Source organism: Rhineura floridana, chromosome 4 (assembly GCF_030035675.1).
Source record: "Rhineura floridana isolate rRhiFlo1 chromosome 4, rRhiFlo1.hap2, whole genome shotgun sequence".
NCBI lineage: Eukaryota > Metazoa > Chordata > Lepidosauria > Squamata > Rhineuridae > Rhineura > Rhineura floridana.
In genome coordinates, this window is record NC_084483.1 from 190,136,327 (window position 1) to 190,156,731 (window position 20,405).

Consider the following 20,405-nt stretch of genomic DNA (forward strand, 5'->3'; position numbering starts at 1 on the left):
CCTTAATATGAGGGGTCCAGGAGAGTGAGGGACAGAATAAGATGCCTAGGTACTTAAATTTCTTAACCTGTTCAAACAGTAAGCCTTCTATTTTCCAAAGATGTTTTGAGTTATTTTTGGTGAATGTCATTATTTTGGACTTAGTGTGATTAATTGTAAGAAAATTTTGTTCGCAGTAACAAATAAAAGTCCGTAGTAGGCGTTTAAGGCCAATTTCAGAAAAGGACATCAGGACCGTGTCATCGGCATATAGTAGCAGAGGACAGCTCACTCCTGCAATATTTGGGGAGTGGATATTTTCATTAGAACATTTGTTTTTTAGGTCGTTTAGGAAAAGGTTAAACAAAGTAGGCGCCAATACACAACCCTGTCGAACTCCGATGTTTGAAGAGATGGATCTGGTTAGATTTCCATCTATCCCATATCGCACTGTTAGTGAAGTGCATTGATAGAGCTGACTAATCAAAAATAATAGTCGCTTGTCTATTGTGGTCAGATTTAATTTGGCCCATAACAGGTCTCTTGGGACTGTATCGAAAGCTGTTTTAAGATCTATATATGCCACAAAAAGGCCTCTGTTTGTACCACTCATGTATTTTTCCGCCAGGAATCTCAAAATTAAGCAATGATCTATAGCAGATCTATGCTTACGAAAGCCTATTTGTTCTTGTCCCAAGATGTTTTCCTCCTCTATCCAAGATTGGAGTCTGACATTTAAGAGGCTCGCAAATACTTTACCTATCACAGAGAGGAGACTGATGGGCCTGTAATTAGCAGGATCCTCCCTATCTCCTTTTTTGTGTATTGGAATAATCACCGCCTCAAGCCAAGCTGAGGGGATTTTTCCATGCTGATTTATCTGGTTAAAAAGGGATGTGAGTAATGGAGCCCACCAATTAATATTATGTTTTAACATTTCTGGGAGAATTTTATCTATTCCTGGGGCTTTTCCACTTTTGAGTTTGTTGATCTGAGTGACTACCCCTTCTTGCACTACCGGGGGCCAATCAGGTAGGTTGCTTGTCTTTATCAAATTTGAAGTCCAACTTGAATTATTCCTATGTTTTGAGAATTGGAGTGAAAAGTAACGTTCCCAAATTTCAGGTTTGATGTTGCAGTGCAAAGGAGCATATGATCCTAAGGCATTTGTAACTAAGGCCCAGAATAGTTTCGATTCATTAAGGAAGCATTTATTAAGGTCTTCCAGCTTTCCTGTTGGGCCTGTCTTTTTTTAAGGGCAATTAGCTTTTTATAATTCTGCTTTGCCAGATAGTATTCAGGGGGAAGGGTTATTGCATTTGATTCTCTATAAGAGTGGTAAATTCTTCTTAGAGTCTGTTTGGAGATCTTGCATTCTCTGTCGAACCACCTCGGAAATTTCAAGTTTTCTGAACTATGTGGGCATTTTGTAACACCCATGGAATTTTCTAAGGCAGAGGATAGTGTTGTATAGTCAGATAGAATCTCAGAAATTGAATTTGATGTCATTATACGTTTCCTAATATTAAGGATTCGTGGAGAAGCTAGGAGGCTCTCTAACTTGGAGATATTACAGGCAGACCACTGGAGTCTCTTATAGCAGGGTACAGACCGTAGGATTTTGCATGATGGTTTTATTGTATGGCAGTGGCCTTTTTTTAAGGATAGGTTGAATAGTAGAGGAAGATGGTCACTTTCTAGTCTATCACCAATTAAAAAGTTGGTGATGCAAGAAAACAAAAAGGGGGATAACAGCACGTAGTCCACCGCACTGCTGCCGCGCCCTGAAATGAAAGTGAACTCTGCAATCGGGTCAATAGCCTCGTGCCCATTGACTATAACCAAATTTAGCCTAGCCACTAGTTGGATTAAGCAGATCTCTGCAAAATTAATCTTGTGGTCTTTAGAACATCTAGTATATGACGGGATTAAGTGTTCTGGGTTAAGGCCCACCCCATAAGGGTAAATCATTAAATGTGGCTTAGCATAATGTGTAAACTGGGCCATGACATGAACCAATGAATCTGGAGACGTTGAAAAGCAAAGTGCCTAAAATCTGTGGCTGTACATCTATTTCACCACATGAGGTATGTAGCTAACTGCTGAAGAATGACTGAGAGCTTCCTTCATGGTCAGAACTAGTTAAACATGTAAGCTCTAACCTTCTTTGTTTGTCTTTGTAGCATGTATTTGACTACAAGCAAGATGACATTTTTGGTTGTGTGGCTGATATTGGTTGGATCACAGGACATAGCTATGTTGTATATGGACCACTCTGCAATGGAAGCACCACAGTTCTGTTTGAAAGTACTCCAATTTATCCCAATCCAGGTGCCTTAAGTAGAAACTGAAGATCTAATATGTAGGAACACTACTGGCTATGTGGTAGAGTACATGCTTTATATGGAACAGGTTCCAGTTTCAAACTCAGGCATCTCCTAGGAGGGCTAGGAGAAGACTCCTGTCTAAACCCCAGAGAGCTGCAGTCAGCCAGCGTGGATACTGGCCTGGTTTACCCATAATGGTAAACCATAGATTACCATGGAAGAACAGTGTGCTGGCGCATGCTGCTCAGTTGCTCCTCCTTTGCTCCACTCTACATGCCTCTGGGAGAAAATACCATATAGTTTGGCTTAGCATTACATGTGAATCAGTGCCAGTGGTTGGTTTCTCGTCAAACAAAGCGCAAGTGGAGTTGACTTGCTGATAGTGTTTTGAGGGAAACAAGCCACAAGCAGCAGTCCACACAAAATCCTAAGCCAAGTCTTGTGGCAGGGCAGAGCTGGAGCAGTTGAGCAGCATGCACCAACACATTGCTCATTCACAGTAAGACGTGGTTTATTTCTGACTGTGGATTACCATTACATGCAAGCCAAGCCAATACAGTTAAAAAAGGTCTGATTCTGTATAAGGCCACTTCCTAAATGGGACCTAGAAAAAGCTGCATGAGTTGAGCTTCAGCTAACCACTTGTAGCTGGAAAAATATTATTTATTTTAAATGTTTATACAGCACCCTTTAAGACAATGTCCTCACAAGGCAGCTTTCAGCAATAGATAAATTACAGTTTAAAAAAGAAAAAAATACAAATTAATACACAACTGATAAAATCAACAACAGGAAACCAGCATATTCACAAAGGTTTGTGTGTTCATTTACAAGATATGAATAAAATATAGAAATCCTTATTTAGTTGTGGCTGCTGCATGTAATATTTGCAAGTGTAGCATCAGGATTTTTATGAACTGTTTTCAAATGCCAAACTTTTCAATGCAAGATATATTAGCTGTAGGACTGAATGCAGTCAGGGTTTCAGTATGTAGCGGGAAATCTTTCAAGTAAGGATGGACAATATATGGCCCCAGAGGCCATATCTTGTTTGCTAACATTTTCCTTTGTGCAGCACTGTTCTTCTGTCATGTGGCAACTTACTAATAGACCAGTCATTCTTGACAAAGGATGGAAACCCATGGTGGCCAGAAAGAGGCCATGATTAATTGCATTGCCTAACTACTGCTTGTTTACTTGGGTGGATTGAGGGTTTCTGCACATCTAACTTTATGATATTAGAAATGAAAACTTTCAGGGCTGATGAAGCAGCTCCAGATCAATCCAACTTTCTATCACATATATTTGATGAATCTGTAGTAGGAAGACAGTAGGGCAATGGACAGGTAGTGAAGTTTACTCTTAATAGTGAAGGAGAGATTGTCCACATCAACCTGCCATCCAATTGTCCATTTAAGAAGTGCAAATGGCATTTCAAATGACCGTGTTTGGGCTCAATTAAAAAAGATGCTGAACTTTAGTATAGGCCAGCAGATTTACTGCTTCATCCTAAAACCTGAACCAATACAAATTGTTTAAGATGGGCTGTACTGCTTCCTGCACTAACTCAACAACACAAAGCACAATGGAAATGTTTAGGATTTATATGCCAGTATGATTTCAAACAATTTTATTATGAATGAATACTTTTGTCAATTGAAACTTGCTGTGGCTGAATGTAAAGCTCAGAATTTGAATGTTTGGGTCTTTGTTTTAAAAACAACCACCATATGTTTTGTTTCAGTTGTATTGGTTAGAAGCATGTCTGCTTTTCTTTCCTGTTGATAATTTCTTCCAGCTTTCTGACTTTAAAAAGCAGATGATTTGTGTTCATTTTACAATGGATGCCTTTGTACAGTAGTCTATTTTGTCATTGTGGTTGAAATATTCTGAGCATGTAGTGCTTATGGAGTTCACTTCACAGACAAATCTAAGATGACTATTTGGGATTTTGCAGGTCGCTACTGGGAAACTGTGGAAAGATTAAAAATTAATCAGTTTTATTGTGCTCCCACTGCACTGCGACTGCTGCTGAAGTATGGAGATGAATTTGTAAAGAAGTATGACAGATCTTCCCTAACTACCCTTGGATCAGGTGAGATTGCGGCCTATTGCCGAAATAAAACACAAACACCATTCATTGGGTTAAATCATGGGCCACTTTATTAAACGGAATCAATTGGAATAATGAACCTGCAGAGGGGAAATCAAGTGCGGGAGCATTCTGATGATCCAGGCAAAGCCTGCTTGCAGCCATAGGGCGATCAAACCTTGCCTGAGCCCGGGGCTGCCCTGTGCCAGACCCCCAGCTCAGGCCACACCCAGAAGATGTGTAGGGGGTCCAACCCGCATCACCGCCCCCCGGAGCCGTGAAACTCCGAGCGGATGAGGCACGTTGGCCCCAAAGGCGGCCCGTGTTCTGCCCCCCGGGCCGTATAGCCCTGAGCTGCAGGCCCCCGGACCGCCAATCGCCCCCAAAGGTGCCTAAAGGTGTCACCTAGCTGCCCTTTCCCTTTAAACCTTTTCCCGCACTTCTTTGCCACAAGTGACCGTTGACATATTGAAGCTAAAAACACACCAATCAGCCTATTAACCCCAAAGGCACCCGTGCTAACCCTTGACCCGTCCCCCCAACCACAGTGTGGAGTAGGCAAAAGAAACCTGCCAGCAAAGCGAGGCAGGCAGGCCAAAAATTCCTAGTCGGCCCCGTAGCGACCAAATGAATCACACTGCAGTAGAGGGAGGGTCGGGCGGGCGCCGCCAAAATTCAAAGGAGGGCGGGAGGCTGGTGGAGTGGCCTTAAATGGCCTTCAGCTGCCCCGCCTCCTTACTGTGCGTCACGACGGCGCGCTGGCGCGCCATGTGCGCACGGACACACCCTTGATGGCGGCCTGGCTTCGGCAGCAGCCGCAAACACGCCCCTTTGCCCGGCAGGTACCGGGCACGGAACGGGATTGCGGCCTATTGCCGAAATAAAACACAAACACCATTCATTGGGTTAAATCATGGGCCACTTTATTAAACGGAATCAATTGGAATAATGAACCTGCAGAGGGGAAATCAAGTGCGGGAGCATTCTGATGATCCAGGCAAAGCCTGCTTGCAGCCATAGGGCGATCAAACCTTGCCTGAGCCCGGGGCTGCCCTGTGCCAGACCCCCAGCTCAGGCCACACCCAGAAGATGTGTAGGGGGTCCAACCCGCATCACCGCCCCCCGGAGCCGTGAAACTCCGAGCGGATGAGGCACGTTGGCCCCAAAGGCGGCCCGTGTTCTGCCCCCCGGGCCGTATAGCCCTGAGCTGCAGGCCCCCGGACCGCCAATCGCCCCCAAAGGTGCCTAAAGGTGTCACCTAGCTGCCCTTTCCCTTTAAACCTTTTCCCGCACTTCTTTGCCACAAAAGGGGGACAAGCCTCTGCTTAGTCTCCCTTTACCCCACACCCGATAAGAATCTCATGCAGACCCCTCTGCAGGTCCCTCAGGAGGATGGCATCGTTGCCTCCCGAACTGCATGTCCAAGCATGTCTGCCACTGAGTGCCTTGCCCTCCATGTCCGACCACAGCAGACAACCCAAGGCTACCGAGGCCTCGACTGCATGTCCTCACATGCCTGCCACTGAGGGCCTTGCCCTCCATGTCTGACCACAGCAGACGACCCAAGGCTACCGTGGCCTCAACTGCATGTCCTCACATGCCTGCCACTGAGGGCCTTGCCCTCCATGTCTGACCACAGCAGACGACCCGAGGCTACCAAGGCCTCAGCTGCATGTCCTCACATGCCTGCCACTGAGGGCCTTGCCCTTCCTGTCTGACCATAGCAGACGACCAGAGGCTATTGTGGCCTCAACTGCATGTTCTCACATGTCTTGCCCTTCAGTAACCTTCTGCCCAGAACCTGCTGGAACGACATGGGTAGGAGACCATTCCAGCGCATACTCTGTCGACCCAGTCACCAAACCATGGCCCACCATCAGAGGCCCAGCTGTGAACCAATGTGCGTTTGCGGCCCCAAGGCCAGCCTATGAGCTCATGCCATGGCTGCAGAGTAGACTGCGCGTCTGCTCCATCCCCGTCCAGCAACCTGCCAAAAACAGAAACAATCGTGAACAGTTGGGTCCCAGACCTTCAGACTCGCCCCTGCGGTGAATGTATTCCATGCGCCCCCTACTTCCACCTCCTAACGGCCTGCACCTGCATATACAAAACCAAATAGACCGTCCCAGGTAGGCAATTCCACTGCCAGGTAGGCAACCCCAATTCCGGAGGGGCATGGCCCTCAAACCCCCATGGGTCCGCTCCCAGGCATCGCGACACTAGACCGAAACTTTATGAGGGAAGATCGCTCCCCCTGAATATCAGGCAACCAGGCCTATAGCTTCCGGCCAAAACACTATGTCGCCGTCATGGGGAAGTGTCCAGTCCAGGGGAGGGTAAAATAATGTGGAATGACTCTTGTACCCCTGGTCTGCCTGGAAACAAACCTTGGACCCCAGGATGGCTCGAAGGGAAGTCTGACCTGGCCCCAAACACCCCCACCCCCCATCCGGAAGGCTCCAAAATTAAGTGTGAGGGGTGCTACATGTAACCGCTGAGCTTTGAAGCATGATGGTCACAGGGCACCTCCCTGATCAACAATCCCTGGCGGGTCAGGTGAACATGGAGGGTGAGGATAAGGGGTATGGGGGTGTGCATGGGCCAGCTGGCCAGCACATGACATATCCCAAGACATGTGAATGGTCCTAAAGGCCCCCTGCAAGCCTACCTTGCGACACACTGGCAGACAAGCTTTACTCCTACCATCTGTGATGAATTCCAGGACGTGATTCCTAGGAATAGGCCACGCTTTGCATAGCCCCTGCCATCCCCCAACTCCCAGGAATCCCCTCCTGCCCTGACCATCTCTGACTCCCCTCCTCCATCTCCCAGTATGCGGTATGGGACTAGCAGAGTCGGTCCTTCCTCTAACTGAAACACCATTGACGCACTGCAGGAACGGAGGGGGCCACACCGCAGGTTGGCGCATAAGGCAGCCAAAACCCTGAACCTGTGGTAAGGCTGTGAAATCCCTGTTATGGCACTATAAACCCCACCGCAGAAGGCCCCCAATACCTGAAGGGCAGAAAGCAAACACTTTCCCAGCCCCTGAAAACTTCAGGATCTTGATCTGCAACAATTCAAGCTTTTCCCAGGCAGCCTACAGCCCTGGGTCCAAAAGTCGATTTTTAATACCCTGGAAGGTGAACACTGGGGCAGGATCCTCCACTTCCCCAGCTGCCAAAAGAACTCCCCAGTTCATAGCTATGCTATAAACTGTGCCATCAAGCGCTAACATGCACCCAAAGTCTGCCCTACCCGAGAACTGGACATCATGAAAATAGTGCCCCACCGCTTCTGGGGCCTCTCGTCTCCTGGCTGTCCCTTCCAAGAAGGGGCTGAAGTGCTCCATGCAAGAATACAGCAGCCCATAGGTAATGCTCTGCTGCATAGTTGACCTAAAAAGCAAAACTCAGCAGCTCAAAATCCACCATGTGTAACAGCTGGCAACGCAGGCAGATTAGCTGCCACACTTGCCCATAAGGCATCTCTGCCACAGGTGCGCACTATATTGAATGAAGTGTAGTGCACTGTGCATAGACTATCTGGTATGAAGCCATCACTGACTGACCCCACTTGTATGACGGATGGTGAATCAGGTAGACTTTGCCCACTGCCACTTTGGGCACTATACGGGGGGGGGGCACTGAGAGAGCAGAGGTAGGGGATGATGGGAAGGGGCCAATAACCCTGCCCAACTGTATGTCTTCATCAATTGTCCCCTGGACCAGTGCGTCCATAGGATCCGGAAAACCGCATAATAAAGAAAAACCACATCATAAAATGAGTCTCCCCATAACTGGGCAGTCTGCAAGCAAGGTCCATAGCCCTCGAGCGTAGCTGGGAAGGGACACTTTTCTCAAGCAGCCTCTGCTGGGGGCTGCTTCCCACTCCTTTGGGGGGCCCTGGCCCCACATATCCTTCTGGCTTGTTGTTGTGCCTTTAATAGCAGGTTCGTATTCAGCAGTTATTAGATGGCATGGAGTTAAGCAATGCCATCTTCTAATGTCTGCAGATCAAATGACTCTTAAAAGCACAGGACTAGAGGCCTGTAAAAAAGGTGGGCACCTTATCTACAGACCAGTTTGTAAACTAGCTAAAGAGAAGATGCAAGCAAATGTGCAGCCTGCACGTGATTAATTCCATTATGTTTAAATAATTTACTCAGAGAAATATGAATTGGACCAATTCTATGCATACTTACTTATGAGAAAATCCCCGAGTGTATCGTTACTTCTTCCCCCGGAAGGGGGCATGTGATTGCACACATACAGCAGAATCCTATGTGTGTTTACTCAGAATACCACAGATTAAATGGGTCTTAGGACAGAGGTTTATGGGACTTAACTGATGGAAAGGTTCATATATTTTTACCTGGGTTTTGAAGAACGTATTTGGGGGGGGGAGAAGCTTGACAGTGAAAAAAGGGGGGGATGAGTTCCCCTTGCATTTGGAGTTGAAGTAGTTTTGGAGGTGAGGTTGCAGCACTAACTGGGGGTCCCTACTGGCTCCTGCAGCCTCCTTTCTGTCTCCAGCTGCCCCCCACCCTCATCAAAAAGCCTCTGCTCTTTGTAATTACATTGCATTGCTCCAATCCAAATGGCCGCTACGTTATGACAGAGCATCTTTCTAGGTTATTCTGCAAAAGAAGTGGCGGCCACAGGCAGCAGGAGGGTGTGGGAGTGCAGGCAATTTTTGGGGGGGCCCTCTCATCTCAAGTTCTCCCTAATTGACTAACCCCTTCTCTGAACTTTCCTGGTTTGCAAAACAGTGAGGAAGTGGGATGGCCTTCTCAGTACATCCCTTAATAAAAGCATCCCCTCTCCAGCTGCCCCTGGAATGCCCCCAGTGTCAGATAGCCCACTACCTCTCTAGGTAATTGGTAACTGAAAAGTAACATTTAGTTTAAACTAAAAATACACTTCAGTATCAAGAAAAGGAGTCTATTCCTATTTTGCTTTCTGTAATGGGAAGGGGACCCCAATAGAAGTATCTCCTGGCCCTAACTGGAGGTTTGCCACCCATTACAGCATTGTGAGAGACATGTAGTGAGCAAGCGGCAATGTCAATTGCCACATAAAGTGTGGAACTGGACCTAAATACATAGAAGAGTAGAGAGACAGCTCTTCGTCTATGCATCATCCCTTTACCTGCTGCATTACTATGCTTAGAGAAACAGACAGGAGCTCTCCCTGAATACTTGCCTCTATGTTCTGCACAGAAGCCTGCCTGCATAAATATTTTGTTTAGTTTAAATAGAAAATCCTTAAAATAACCTTTTCCCCTACTGTTCTTTTCAAATTATATTTAATCCATAAAAATGCTGACTGTGATTCACCTTCAGCTAAAGTAAACATTTCTCTCTGCATACTTAAAACACAGACACACATGCCCTGGGTTGCAAGACATATTTGGCCTTTCAATCTCTCTTTTACTATCAGCATAGAATTAAATTTTAAACATTGTCTCTCCCCCTACTCCACATATTCCAGGTTTATGATAGAAAGTCTAGGGTACTATTTAACTAGAAGTAGGTTGTTGTGTTTCCCTTAATCCCAAACATTATTTCTATGATAAATGATGGAATCAGAAGGTGATAGTTTGAAGGAAAGAAACAGGAGAGAGCAGAAGAGCATCAAAGGTGGCCCCATAGCAGCGCAGTTTGTTTAGGCCTGACATGTTCTGAATTAAAGATTCTTCCTCAGGGGTAACTGAAACTGAAACTGTAACTGGAAAGCCACCCGTGCCCCGCTGCGGCTGAAAGTCCTCACGCGTCTCGTCGCAGCCGCAAGGCCGGCCCATCAGAGGCCTCACCGCGGCTGAAAGTCCTCCCGTGCCTCGCCGCCGCTGGAAGTCCCCATGTGTCTCGTCGCAGCCGCGAGGCCGGCCCATCAAAGGCCTCGCCGTGGCCGGAAGGCCTCCCGAGCCTCGCCGCGGCCCGAAGGCCCCTCGCGTCCCGCTGCCGCCGCTGCCCCCGCTAGGCCAGCGCACCAAAGGGCCCGCCGCGGCCGGAAGGCTCCCCGCGGCGCGCAGCAGCCGCCGCCACAAGGCCTCCGCCGCCAAAATTCAAAGGAGGGCGGGAGGCCAAAGGGCCCGCCGCGGCCGGAAGGCTCCCCGCGGCGCGCAGCAGCCGCCGCCACAAGGCCTCCGCCGCCAAAATTCAAAGGAGGGCGGGAGGCCAAAGGGCCCGCCGCGGCCGGAAGGCTCCCCGCGGCGCGCAGCAGCCGCCGCCACAAGGCCTCCGCCGCCAAAATTCAAAGAAGGGCGGGAGGCTGGTGGAGTGGCCTTAAATGGCCTTCAGCTGCCCCGCCTCCTTACTGTGCGTCACGACGGCGCGCTGGCGCGCCATGTGCGCACGGACACACCCTTGATGGCGGCCTGGCTTCGGCAGCAGCCGCAAACACGCCCCTTTGCCCGGCAGGTACCGGGCACGGAACGGGAATGGGCAACTTAAACCTTGGTTCAGTTTGAAGTCAGTACTGTTGATTTCTATGGAAGCAGAATTTCCTTAGTTCTGCAGTATTTCTGAAATCGCACTGTGGCTATATGAATGAGATAAGCTTTATGTTTTGTCAAAGAAAGGTGAGTATGGCCTAAACCCTGTACTAGAAATATCTAGTCTTCACCTGAGAGGTCAGGACCCATATGTGGATCATGCTCTGACCTTAGCTGGATTGCAATAGTGGCACCACTGTTTTCTTTATCTTCAAAAAAAGAAAGAGATAAATAATAACAAGATGCAAAAGGAAGATAGGGATTCATGTCTCCCTAATTATGTCTAATTTACCTGCCAAAGGTGCCTCTAACACCCAAGAGTCTAATAGTTGGGTTGTTAGAAGTGCTTTCAACAGTCAACATTTCTCATTTCTACAAGGCAAGCTGAAACATCCTTCTCTGCAACCATTAAAACTGCAGGAGGTCTTGCTGTCTCTTTGCAGCTGTTCATCCTAGAGAGGAAAGGAGAAATAAGCAAGAAATGGTTGAAGTTGGCTCCTATTTTGTAGGTTGGGATTAAAAGTAGTTGCTGGAGCTGATAAGATAGAAGACTACTTGCGTAGCTAGGATAGTCCAGTGTCAGGGTGAGGTTGGAGCCATGAGTGGACTTACCTTGAACCTAGTCTGGTAAGAGTGTTGTAGAAGATAGAATTTGTGCATTGAGTGCAGTAAGCAGGAGATTATACTTTACTGGCCAGGCAAAGCACAAATGCATAGGCTGATGCATTTGCAAGGGATGGCCACTCTCAAATCTTAGTACTAACAAGTTGATATGAGTTGTCTCCTTTACAGATATCTGAAGAAAGTTCTTGGTTGTTGCCATTTTAAGTCTTGTGCACCCCAAAGCTATGGGAGAAGAGCCTGGGAAATTTGGTTGATGACATCCAGTCCCCTTGCTCTTTTGGTTCTTTATTATATCTCCAATACTTGACAGTTCATATATTTCTGTTAAAAAAACCCTCAAGAGTTTTTTGTTGTAAATCGCCCAGAGAGCTTCGGCTATGGGACGGGATACAAATGTAATAAATAAATAAGAGTTTTCTGTAGATCTAAACTATGTTTTGTATTTTACAAAAGATTTTCCAAGTATTTTACCTAAATGTACCTTCCTTTTAATTTCATCCTGTTGCTTTATTATTTATTTATTTAACAAAACTTATATGCCACTTGAATGTAAAGACCTCTAAGCAGTTTATAAAAAACATTAAAACAGTTAAAAGCAAGTAATTAAAACATATTTAAAACAATTATAATAGCTACTTACTAAACAGAATTAAAATAGATCAACAACTATGTGTCTGGATAGGCTTGCCTAAACAAAAACGTTTTAAGCAGGGGCCCTTTAATTTATGTCCTGTTGCTAATGGAAAAGATGAACAATTCAGAACACTGTCAGCATGTTTCCTCTCCAGTCTTCTTTCTGTTAAACTAACATACCCAATTCCTTCAGTCATTCTTTGTATGACTGATTTTGTTGACCAGTTACCAGATATAAAATATTTTTGGCATAAATCCCATTTCTTCTTTTTACTATTTTGGATTTTAGTGGGAGAACCAATAAACCACGAAGCTTGGCAGTGGTTCTACAACGTAGTAGGAGATGGACGGTGTACTCTTGTAGACACTTGGTGGCAAACAGGTAAAATAACGGTAGTGAATGGGAAACTCTCCCTCCCTCCCCCCCCCCCCACACAGAGCAAGAGAGCGCGCATAGTGGCACATCTTGTGTATCTGCTTATTGGGGTAGTTGCCGGCACCTCGATTCCAACCATCATGTTCGTTTATGGAAAGGGCAATCACTTGAGAGAAGTACATAATTGTGCCTAGCAGTTTGGAAGCAAAATGTAACCATCCAAGAACAAGGTAGTGGTTTCTACATACTTGGACTCCCAAGGTATGGAAAGAAAGAAAGAAAAGAAAAGAAAGAAAATAGTTTGACAAGTATCTTTTTGCTTTCAGAACACATGGAATGTAGAGATGACAGGTGTGTGTGACGAGGGGTGGGAGTAAAGTAAAAGGGGGTGAGGGCAGCAATAGGGAATTGGGTTCAGTATTCTTGAGGGGGGATTGGGGTTTATGTGCCATGAGATAGAAACTTCCTTCCCTAAACTGTCCAGAGAAGTTTTAGGAGAAAGGGAGCTCCCCAATACTACTTGTCCCCCCCCCAAAAAACCTAAGTAGCTATGAAATGTGCATCCTGAAATCCATCTATCTTTTTCTTCAGCCAAAAGAGGCTCCCAGAGTGGCTTACAAATGCCAGTGATAAGACAGTCCCTATCCTCAGGGCTACAATCTGACAACAGAACATAGAAGGAAAATGGATTGGGAAGGAGGGAGAAAGGAAGGAAGGAAGGAAAAAACAAACTTGGGTACTATTTCTTAGTGGAATTAATAATAGATTATTTCTCTAGCTTTACATAGCACAACATAGAGAAGATCGTGGAACCGTGGAATACAGCCCCCCCATCTTTCCCCCCTCCCAGAAACCAGCCCCTCTGCCACCCAAGGGCCTAAATAACATTATAAGAGTGTTATAGGAGCTCTTGTGTTAGGTGCTGGGGATACACTGCAACATTTTGTTTCAAGTTCCACTTGTACAGTAATAATGCTGGTCAGGGATACCAGCCCACAACACAATTTTGCATTTGTATATGGTGTCTCTGGGCAAATTAAGATAGTGGATAGTGGAATGTCACCAGCGCTGCACTCTGCCCAGCTGCCCTGTAAGCAGTTCAATTGATTTTATTGGTTTTCTCTTCCACTCCTATTGCTGCCAGGTACAGTTCAAACCTTTGTCTAAGCTTTTCCCAGTTACCTTCAGTATTCTCTGGCAATGCAAGCCTTTGTAGTAGTTTAACATATCCATGTTTATAAGAAGCCCTCCAATTTAACAGCGCTAAGAGGCCTTATTGCTTTCTCTGGGCATGGCTCCCACAGCTTTTTATTGTCTGTTTCTAGCTGTACATTCAGAAAACTGAACTACTTCTCTGCCTCCATTGCATCCACAAGTAGCCGTCCAGTGGAGCTTTTTCGTATTATCAGGGGTCTGTTGACGACAACTCCAGGAAATGGAGTTTTAGACCCTTTTTTTAAAAAAACAGTACGTTTTTAACCTTTTTTTTTTAAAGATGTCTTCAAAGCTTTTTTTAAAATGTTTTTAACATTTTATTTTAATGTATTTTAAAGTATGTTTTTATGATGTTTTAATGTGTTTTTAGTGCTTTTGTTTGCCACCCTGGGCTCCTGCTGGGAGGAAGGGTGGGATATAAATCAAATAAATAAATAAATAAAACTATTTCCAGTTGATTCAATGCACTCCTCATTCTGTACTTTTGACACCATGTAATGATTTTGGGACAAACGTGCAACAACCTCTAGGTTTTTGGAACAGCTGGGGAATTGATAACTATCATTACATGTTAGTCTATTTAATTTAAGCATATTATTTGAAAGTAGAATGATTTTTTCATTATTACTGTTGCTCATGAGTAGAAATCATAACAATCTCTCAAAAGCTGTTTAGTCAATGTAAACACAAAAATACACATTTCCTGTGAGAGGATTTATTTTTTCCTGTGGTTATAAATGGTAGTGGTAAGAATAATTCACACAGTGTTTTATAAGGTTATGGAATGTGACTTGATTTGCCATCATGTTAGCTCAATTGCACATCTCACAATCAATTTAAAAATAGCTCATTAATTGCTGTTTATCCTCTCTGGAACATAGCTCTCTGAAGCAGCAGTATGTCACAAGATAATCAACTTGAACAGGCATAAAGATTAACAAATCGGGTTTTACAAATCCATTTGAAAGCATTTGGATGAGTGGATGAGAGTGAGATTATAAGGATGTGTGTGCACATAGTGCGTGTAACAGGAGCTCATTATGGAAATTTTGTGGTAATATTTTTGCAAAGTTTGAGCAAGTTCTGCACAGTTGCATAGGTTCTGAACCCAATTAAACCCTGTGCCCTCAGACAATACAAAGCTTGCCTAATAGGTCAAACTGTTGTCCGTCTTGCCCAGTATTTTCGGCTGTGACTGATAGTGCCTGTCAAAAGTCTAAAGCAGAAGTTTTTCTCATCACCTGCTACCTTTAACTGGAGATTCCAGAGATAAAACCAAGAATTTTCTGTATGTGATATGATTCCTCCGTATTTATTTAGAAGATTTATATGAAACTGAGTTTAAAAGGCCTGGGCAAATAAAAAGTTCTTCATTTGGTGCTGGAAAGACAGCAGTCAGGTGAGCCTGTCTGGATAGAACATTGCAGAGTTGTCAGCTAAAACCAAGGAGGTCTTATTGGGGCCACCGTCTGGTTTGCTTACAAAGGCAGGGGGGCCAACACATAAAAATAAAAGCTCATTACTATGCCAAAATGCATGAAAAATGGCTTTAAAATGTAGTGCTGAATGCAGCTTGAATATTCAAATGCTATTGTTTAATGAATTTAGCACATTTCAAGTACTCAAAGCATTCTCTGTAAATTATCTCATTAATCTGTAAACCGCCCAGAGAGCTTCGGCAATGGGGTGGTATATAAATACAATAAATAAATAAATAAATTATCTTAGTGGCCTGTAAAGTGGGAATAATTATCTCTATTTTACAGTTGTGGGACTAAGAACAGTGGATTGCCTAAGACTAGTAAATTTGTAGCTGAGGGGAATATGAAATTTAGGGCTAACTACACATTGTGCGCACATATATGTAGTTTTGGTCTGATACCATTTTAAAAAAATGAAAAGCAGGTTCAGAAGGTTTTCTTTTCTTTAAGAGCTGAGAAGCAGTGGTGGTGAGGGTAAGGGTTGCTCAACCTTTTCCCCATCCACCATATCTCTTCCACAGATATGTTGCTAGTTTTATTTAATTATTCTGTCAATTTCTAAGGCAGCCTTCATCAATCAAGATCCCAGGCAATTTTATAACAGTTACTTTAAAACAATAAAATACAATGATTGAGCATTATCAGAATATAATGCTCTCAGAAGCACCTTTTTGGATAACCAACAAACCAATACCAACGATTACACAAGAGCCAATCGCTGTTTTTAAAAACAGCCATTAGCTTTTGTTTAAGATGCACGCAGATGTAGCACTGGTTGTTGAGAGAAAATTCGTGTAAGGCAAGTATATGGAGTAATTCCTAAGTTGAAACTCATACCTTGGAAGTGGACACACCTGATACTCTCCCATTTTAGATGTTCATGTGCTTGCAATTATGTTGCCTTGTTATGACATGTGAGTTATCCTTCTGTTTCCTGTATTATAATAGCAGAGTGTTCTACTTCCACAGACTGTTATGAGGACAAGATAAAGGGGTTAATGCCTTAAAAGTGCTCTGTGCATGAGAAATAGTAACAATGGCTTTAAGATATTTTGTAATTAGGGCAAACATCCATTACCTTTGAAATCCCAAATAATTTTCCTGCTGTCATATAAGCCGTGTTTGAGCCCTGATCTCCATAAATTAAAAAAAAAAGATACAGGATTGCTGTTTTGCTCCAACCTTCAGAGGGCAAGCAGGAGACAAAATACCTAGATATGAGTGCTAATAAATTAGATTCATTTGATGTAAATTATTGTTATCAAAGGAATTGAATACATCTGTTGGATATAGCTTTTATTATTTGTAGAGCCTAATATTCTTGTGAGTTTATTACTTTTGCTTCTTGTTGTCTATCTGTTAGTGTTAGGCTATAAAAGATCTGATTAAGGTTGAAATCTCTGATCTGGTTTAACATTTATCCTGATAGAAATGAGGAAAGAATGATTAAGAGGCTCAGTCCTAAATTGAAAATAATCGCAGAATGCCTATAATGGGTGGAAGAATCTAATCCTATACAATTATAGTATTTTAGCCTCATAAACCACTGTTTCAGCAAACCATTTTGAAGGGCTATGAAAACAGTACAAGGAACCACATTCCATTATATCCTTGTACTTCTATTATTGCTGTTGAAATCACTTGCTAAGTGCATGAAATTGGGTTGAACATAATTTTCTAGACAGCTTCATGTAGCAGGGGAGGACTAAAACAAGCAGCTTCCCTTTATCTTTACACAGGAACTGATGTCTCCTTTGTATCAGTCACTGGAGCATGTTAAGAACTTGTCCCCAAAGAGCTAGTACAGTATAGATGCTTTAGCTCAGTTTTATGAAGTGCATAGTAAATTAATATGGAATAAGTTGGGTGGTCAAAGTCTTGGTCTGAGTGTTTTGATGTGAACTCAGCCACGTTGTCTTAGTGCAGTGGTAGCTGCAAAAGCACTTCCTAAAGGCCCAGAAGGTTATTAGGATAGCACTGATAGGAGGCTCGGACAGGGGTGGGGAGCCTGTGGTCCTCAAGATATTGTTGGACTAAACTCCCATTGGGCTTCATCCAGCAGGGTCAACACTCAGGGATGATAGGAGTTGTAGTCCAATAACATCTGAAGGGCTATAGGTTCCTTACCCCTCCTTTAGGATATGGTTACTTTACCATACACAAGCACTCTTCCATTGTGGATAGTTTGGCAGTCCATATAATGCAGACTAGAAATCTAAGTTTTACCTATTTGCAGTTGCCCATCCCTGCTCAAACAGTTTGAGTGGCTAGGGTCAGAGACAAATTTTTCAGGCAAAGATGCATTTGTTAAAAATGAGCTTGGAAAACTGGGTTTGGGAGAATTATCATTCATGATAATGATGGACTTCTGTAGTGTACACACCCTGGAAATCCAGAGTGATGGGGATCTTGTAGGAGATGCTATCTTTGTACAAAGCATTATCTGAAGATATATTCTGCGGCAATTTAGCTGAAATTAAGAAGCCCTGTGTCTGGTAAGCATCTATATGGAGACTGCCTGGGAACTCCATGTATGCTGCCTTGAGTTTCATCATGGAAGAAAGACATAATATAAATGTCCAAAGAGATCCATTGTCTTTCGTTGACCTTACAGGAGCCCTCACCCACACTTGCCCATCAGCAGCACAGTCTGCTCTTGGAACCCACCAGCTCCCTGTCACAGCCCTGCACTGTAAGGGAAGAGCTGCAGAAGTTTGGGTTCCTTCTCATGAGCCATTGTTGCTTGTTTCTCTTGCATACCCTCAGCCTTGGCAGCCTGAGGAGAAGCCTCTGCACCACTGGAGGGTTAAGCACTGACAGGTGAGTTACTTGTAGCAGTGCCATTTTTCTTCCCTTCCAGTGCTGTCTCCCCTTCCTGTATGCCTGAAGGGGAGAGCTGTCCTCTCCCTCCTCCCCACAGGTGGTCTCTAAAAAGTAAACAATTATTTTTACACAATTGTGTTGCATTAATAGGAAATCTGGACAATTGAAAAGAAGCAAGTGAGACCCCCACAATTCAACTTGGCTTGTGTTTGTTTCCATGTGTGAGGGAGTTTTCAGAGGTTCAGATTGGGTTGGCTGTCATCTGTCCAATCTTGTACCTTCAGAGCTCCTGATTCTTGAGCAAAAAGCTTCCTTGTGAGGCTTTCAAGGGGTGGATTTCTTCAGTGAGCCCAATATGTGCCTTCAAAGCTCTTCCTTCCTAGCCAAGGAAGCAGACTAGAGAGGGAAAGCCTCCCCATTTGCGGAGCGATGGTTGTGCTTGTGTTCTCTCCCTGCTCCTCCCTTCCTCCTCATTCTATGCAAATGCAGATTTTTTTTTCCTGTTTCAATTTTTTACCTCCTAAGTTTAATTTTTTTTAGTGTATACCTGAAAATCTTGGAGGCTTGCACTTCCCTCTTATGTGTAGGTGAGCACTCATCCTGTGAACTGGGAGATAGAATAATTCATTCTTTCAGGTATAATTTAGGGCAGGGTACCCTATAGATGTTTTGGAATACAACTTCCTGTTGGAAGTGGGGCAAGAGGAACTCCTGTTTTGTTCTTTTGTTTATGGTTCAGAAGGGAGATAGAGTTAGGGTCCTCCAGATGGATAGGCTTGATTACCTTTACCTGTGATGCTCTGACTTCCTTCCATTGTTAGACTGATACGTCTTAAGGAATCTTATCTGCCCCTCCTCCTTCCGTCCTTTCCTCTCTTCTCTTCTCCGACTGTCCGAGAGCGAAGAGACACCTTTGTCTCTGCTCTCTCTCTCCTGGGCCATGAGGGCAACTCCCAAGCCTGGGCGTTGTGCCTCCAACTTAGTTAGTTAGAACTAGGTATGCCTTTCTATCTACTATGTATTTCTATAAATAAAGTAGCTTTTCTTATTTTACTAAGTCTTAAGTCTCAGTGATCTCAATGCAGGGTAAAAGCCTGCTTTCTTTGGTAAACGCACACATGCATTTCAGACCGTTGCCGTTCTCTGCTTAACAAATATACAAATTTACACAACACTTCCAACATCCTCAGCTAGTGTGGCCAATGGTGAATGATGATGGGAGTTTCAGTACAAAACATTTGGAGAGCACAACATTGACTATTCCTGATTTAGGGTAATGTCTGGTATTTTTGGTGCTACTCTTCAATATTTCATGCTGCTTTCAAATATTAAATACATAGCAATTGCTATAATTTATTCCACACATACTAAATTGAAAGTAAGTCTGGTGGTATTGCTAGTAATTGGGCAAGAGCCATACTCACCTATAAAACCCAGTGGGAAGCCTTGACTGAGTAACTTTCTCTCAGCCTAATCTACTTAACAAGGATGATGCATTTGGATACAGTAAAATAAGGAGCCCTTGGGATAGAAATAGAAATAAATATTGATCTAGAAATAATAAAATTTGAGCATGTAATTAACATAAGCTCCTTGTTTCTTGTCCTTTTAGCATTTTCTTGCTTTAATTTTTAATTCTTTTTGAAATCATGAGGGTTAGAAACTCATTTTTTAAAAAGGAAAATTGGCATTCTGAAGATTTCAGCAAGAATTCTTAGATCATGCAGAAGTGTCTTAATGGTCACATTTATCCCATTGGCAATTTGTTTCCCGCTTTAGCTAGAGCCAAGGGAAAATTGACTAATAATTATAATAAAAATTGAATGTCCTGGTGATGGTCATTCAGATGGAGCCAATAGGCTTTGCTGTACAGGAAAGTGCTGGGACCTTTTAATGAATTATTTGCTGTATATGGGAATAGTTTGCAAGGTTGTTCTACATATTTTCTTAGGGTACAATCCACCTCCTATTTTAATGAATAGCAAACCTGATATTGTTTTTAATAGAGCTACTTTGTACCTTAGTTTAGAGGATGCATGAATTTCAACTGCTTTTCTATCCTTAATGTTCTTCCAGAAACTGGTGGCATTTGCATTGCTCCTCGGCCTTCAGAAAAAGGAGCTGAGATTGTTCCTGCTATAGCAATGCGGCCTTTCTGTGGGATTACCCCAGTTCTAATGGATGAAAAGGTGAGGTACTGAAAAATTCTGGGTGATGATAATGTAAATATATTTAATAGAGATGCTGTGTTTTCTTTATGTATTGTACCTAAAGCATAAAAGCCTGAATAAATTGTTTGCTGCAAAGGATTCTAGAGTTTGGATAGCTTAAAGGATTGCTTAAAGTTTCTTCCTGGTCAA

The 20,405-nt window shown here is 43.8% G+C and overlaps 1 protein-coding gene across 5 annotated transcripts in view; it reads left to right on the top strand.

The window, feature by feature from the left end:
* ACSS1 (acyl-CoA synthetase short chain family member 1) overlaps positions 1–20,405 on the top strand; it is a 78,772-nt gene that overhangs the window by 35,698 nt on the left and 22,669 nt on the right. For 4 of the 5 annotated variants that reach the window (XM_061625631.1, XM_061625635.1, XM_061625634.1 and 1 more), the window contains 4 exons: positions 2,163–2,310; positions 4,264–4,401; positions 12,440–12,532; positions 20,122–20,234. In XM_061625631.1, coding sequence (XP_061481615.1) covers positions 2,163–2,310; positions 4,264–4,401; positions 12,440–12,532; positions 20,122–20,234 — 492 coding nt within the window. The remainder of the gene's footprint in view (positions 1–2,162; positions 2,311–4,263; positions 4,402–12,439; positions 12,533–20,121; positions 20,235–20,405) is intronic. The other variant, XM_061625632.1, reaches the window with a different exon arrangement.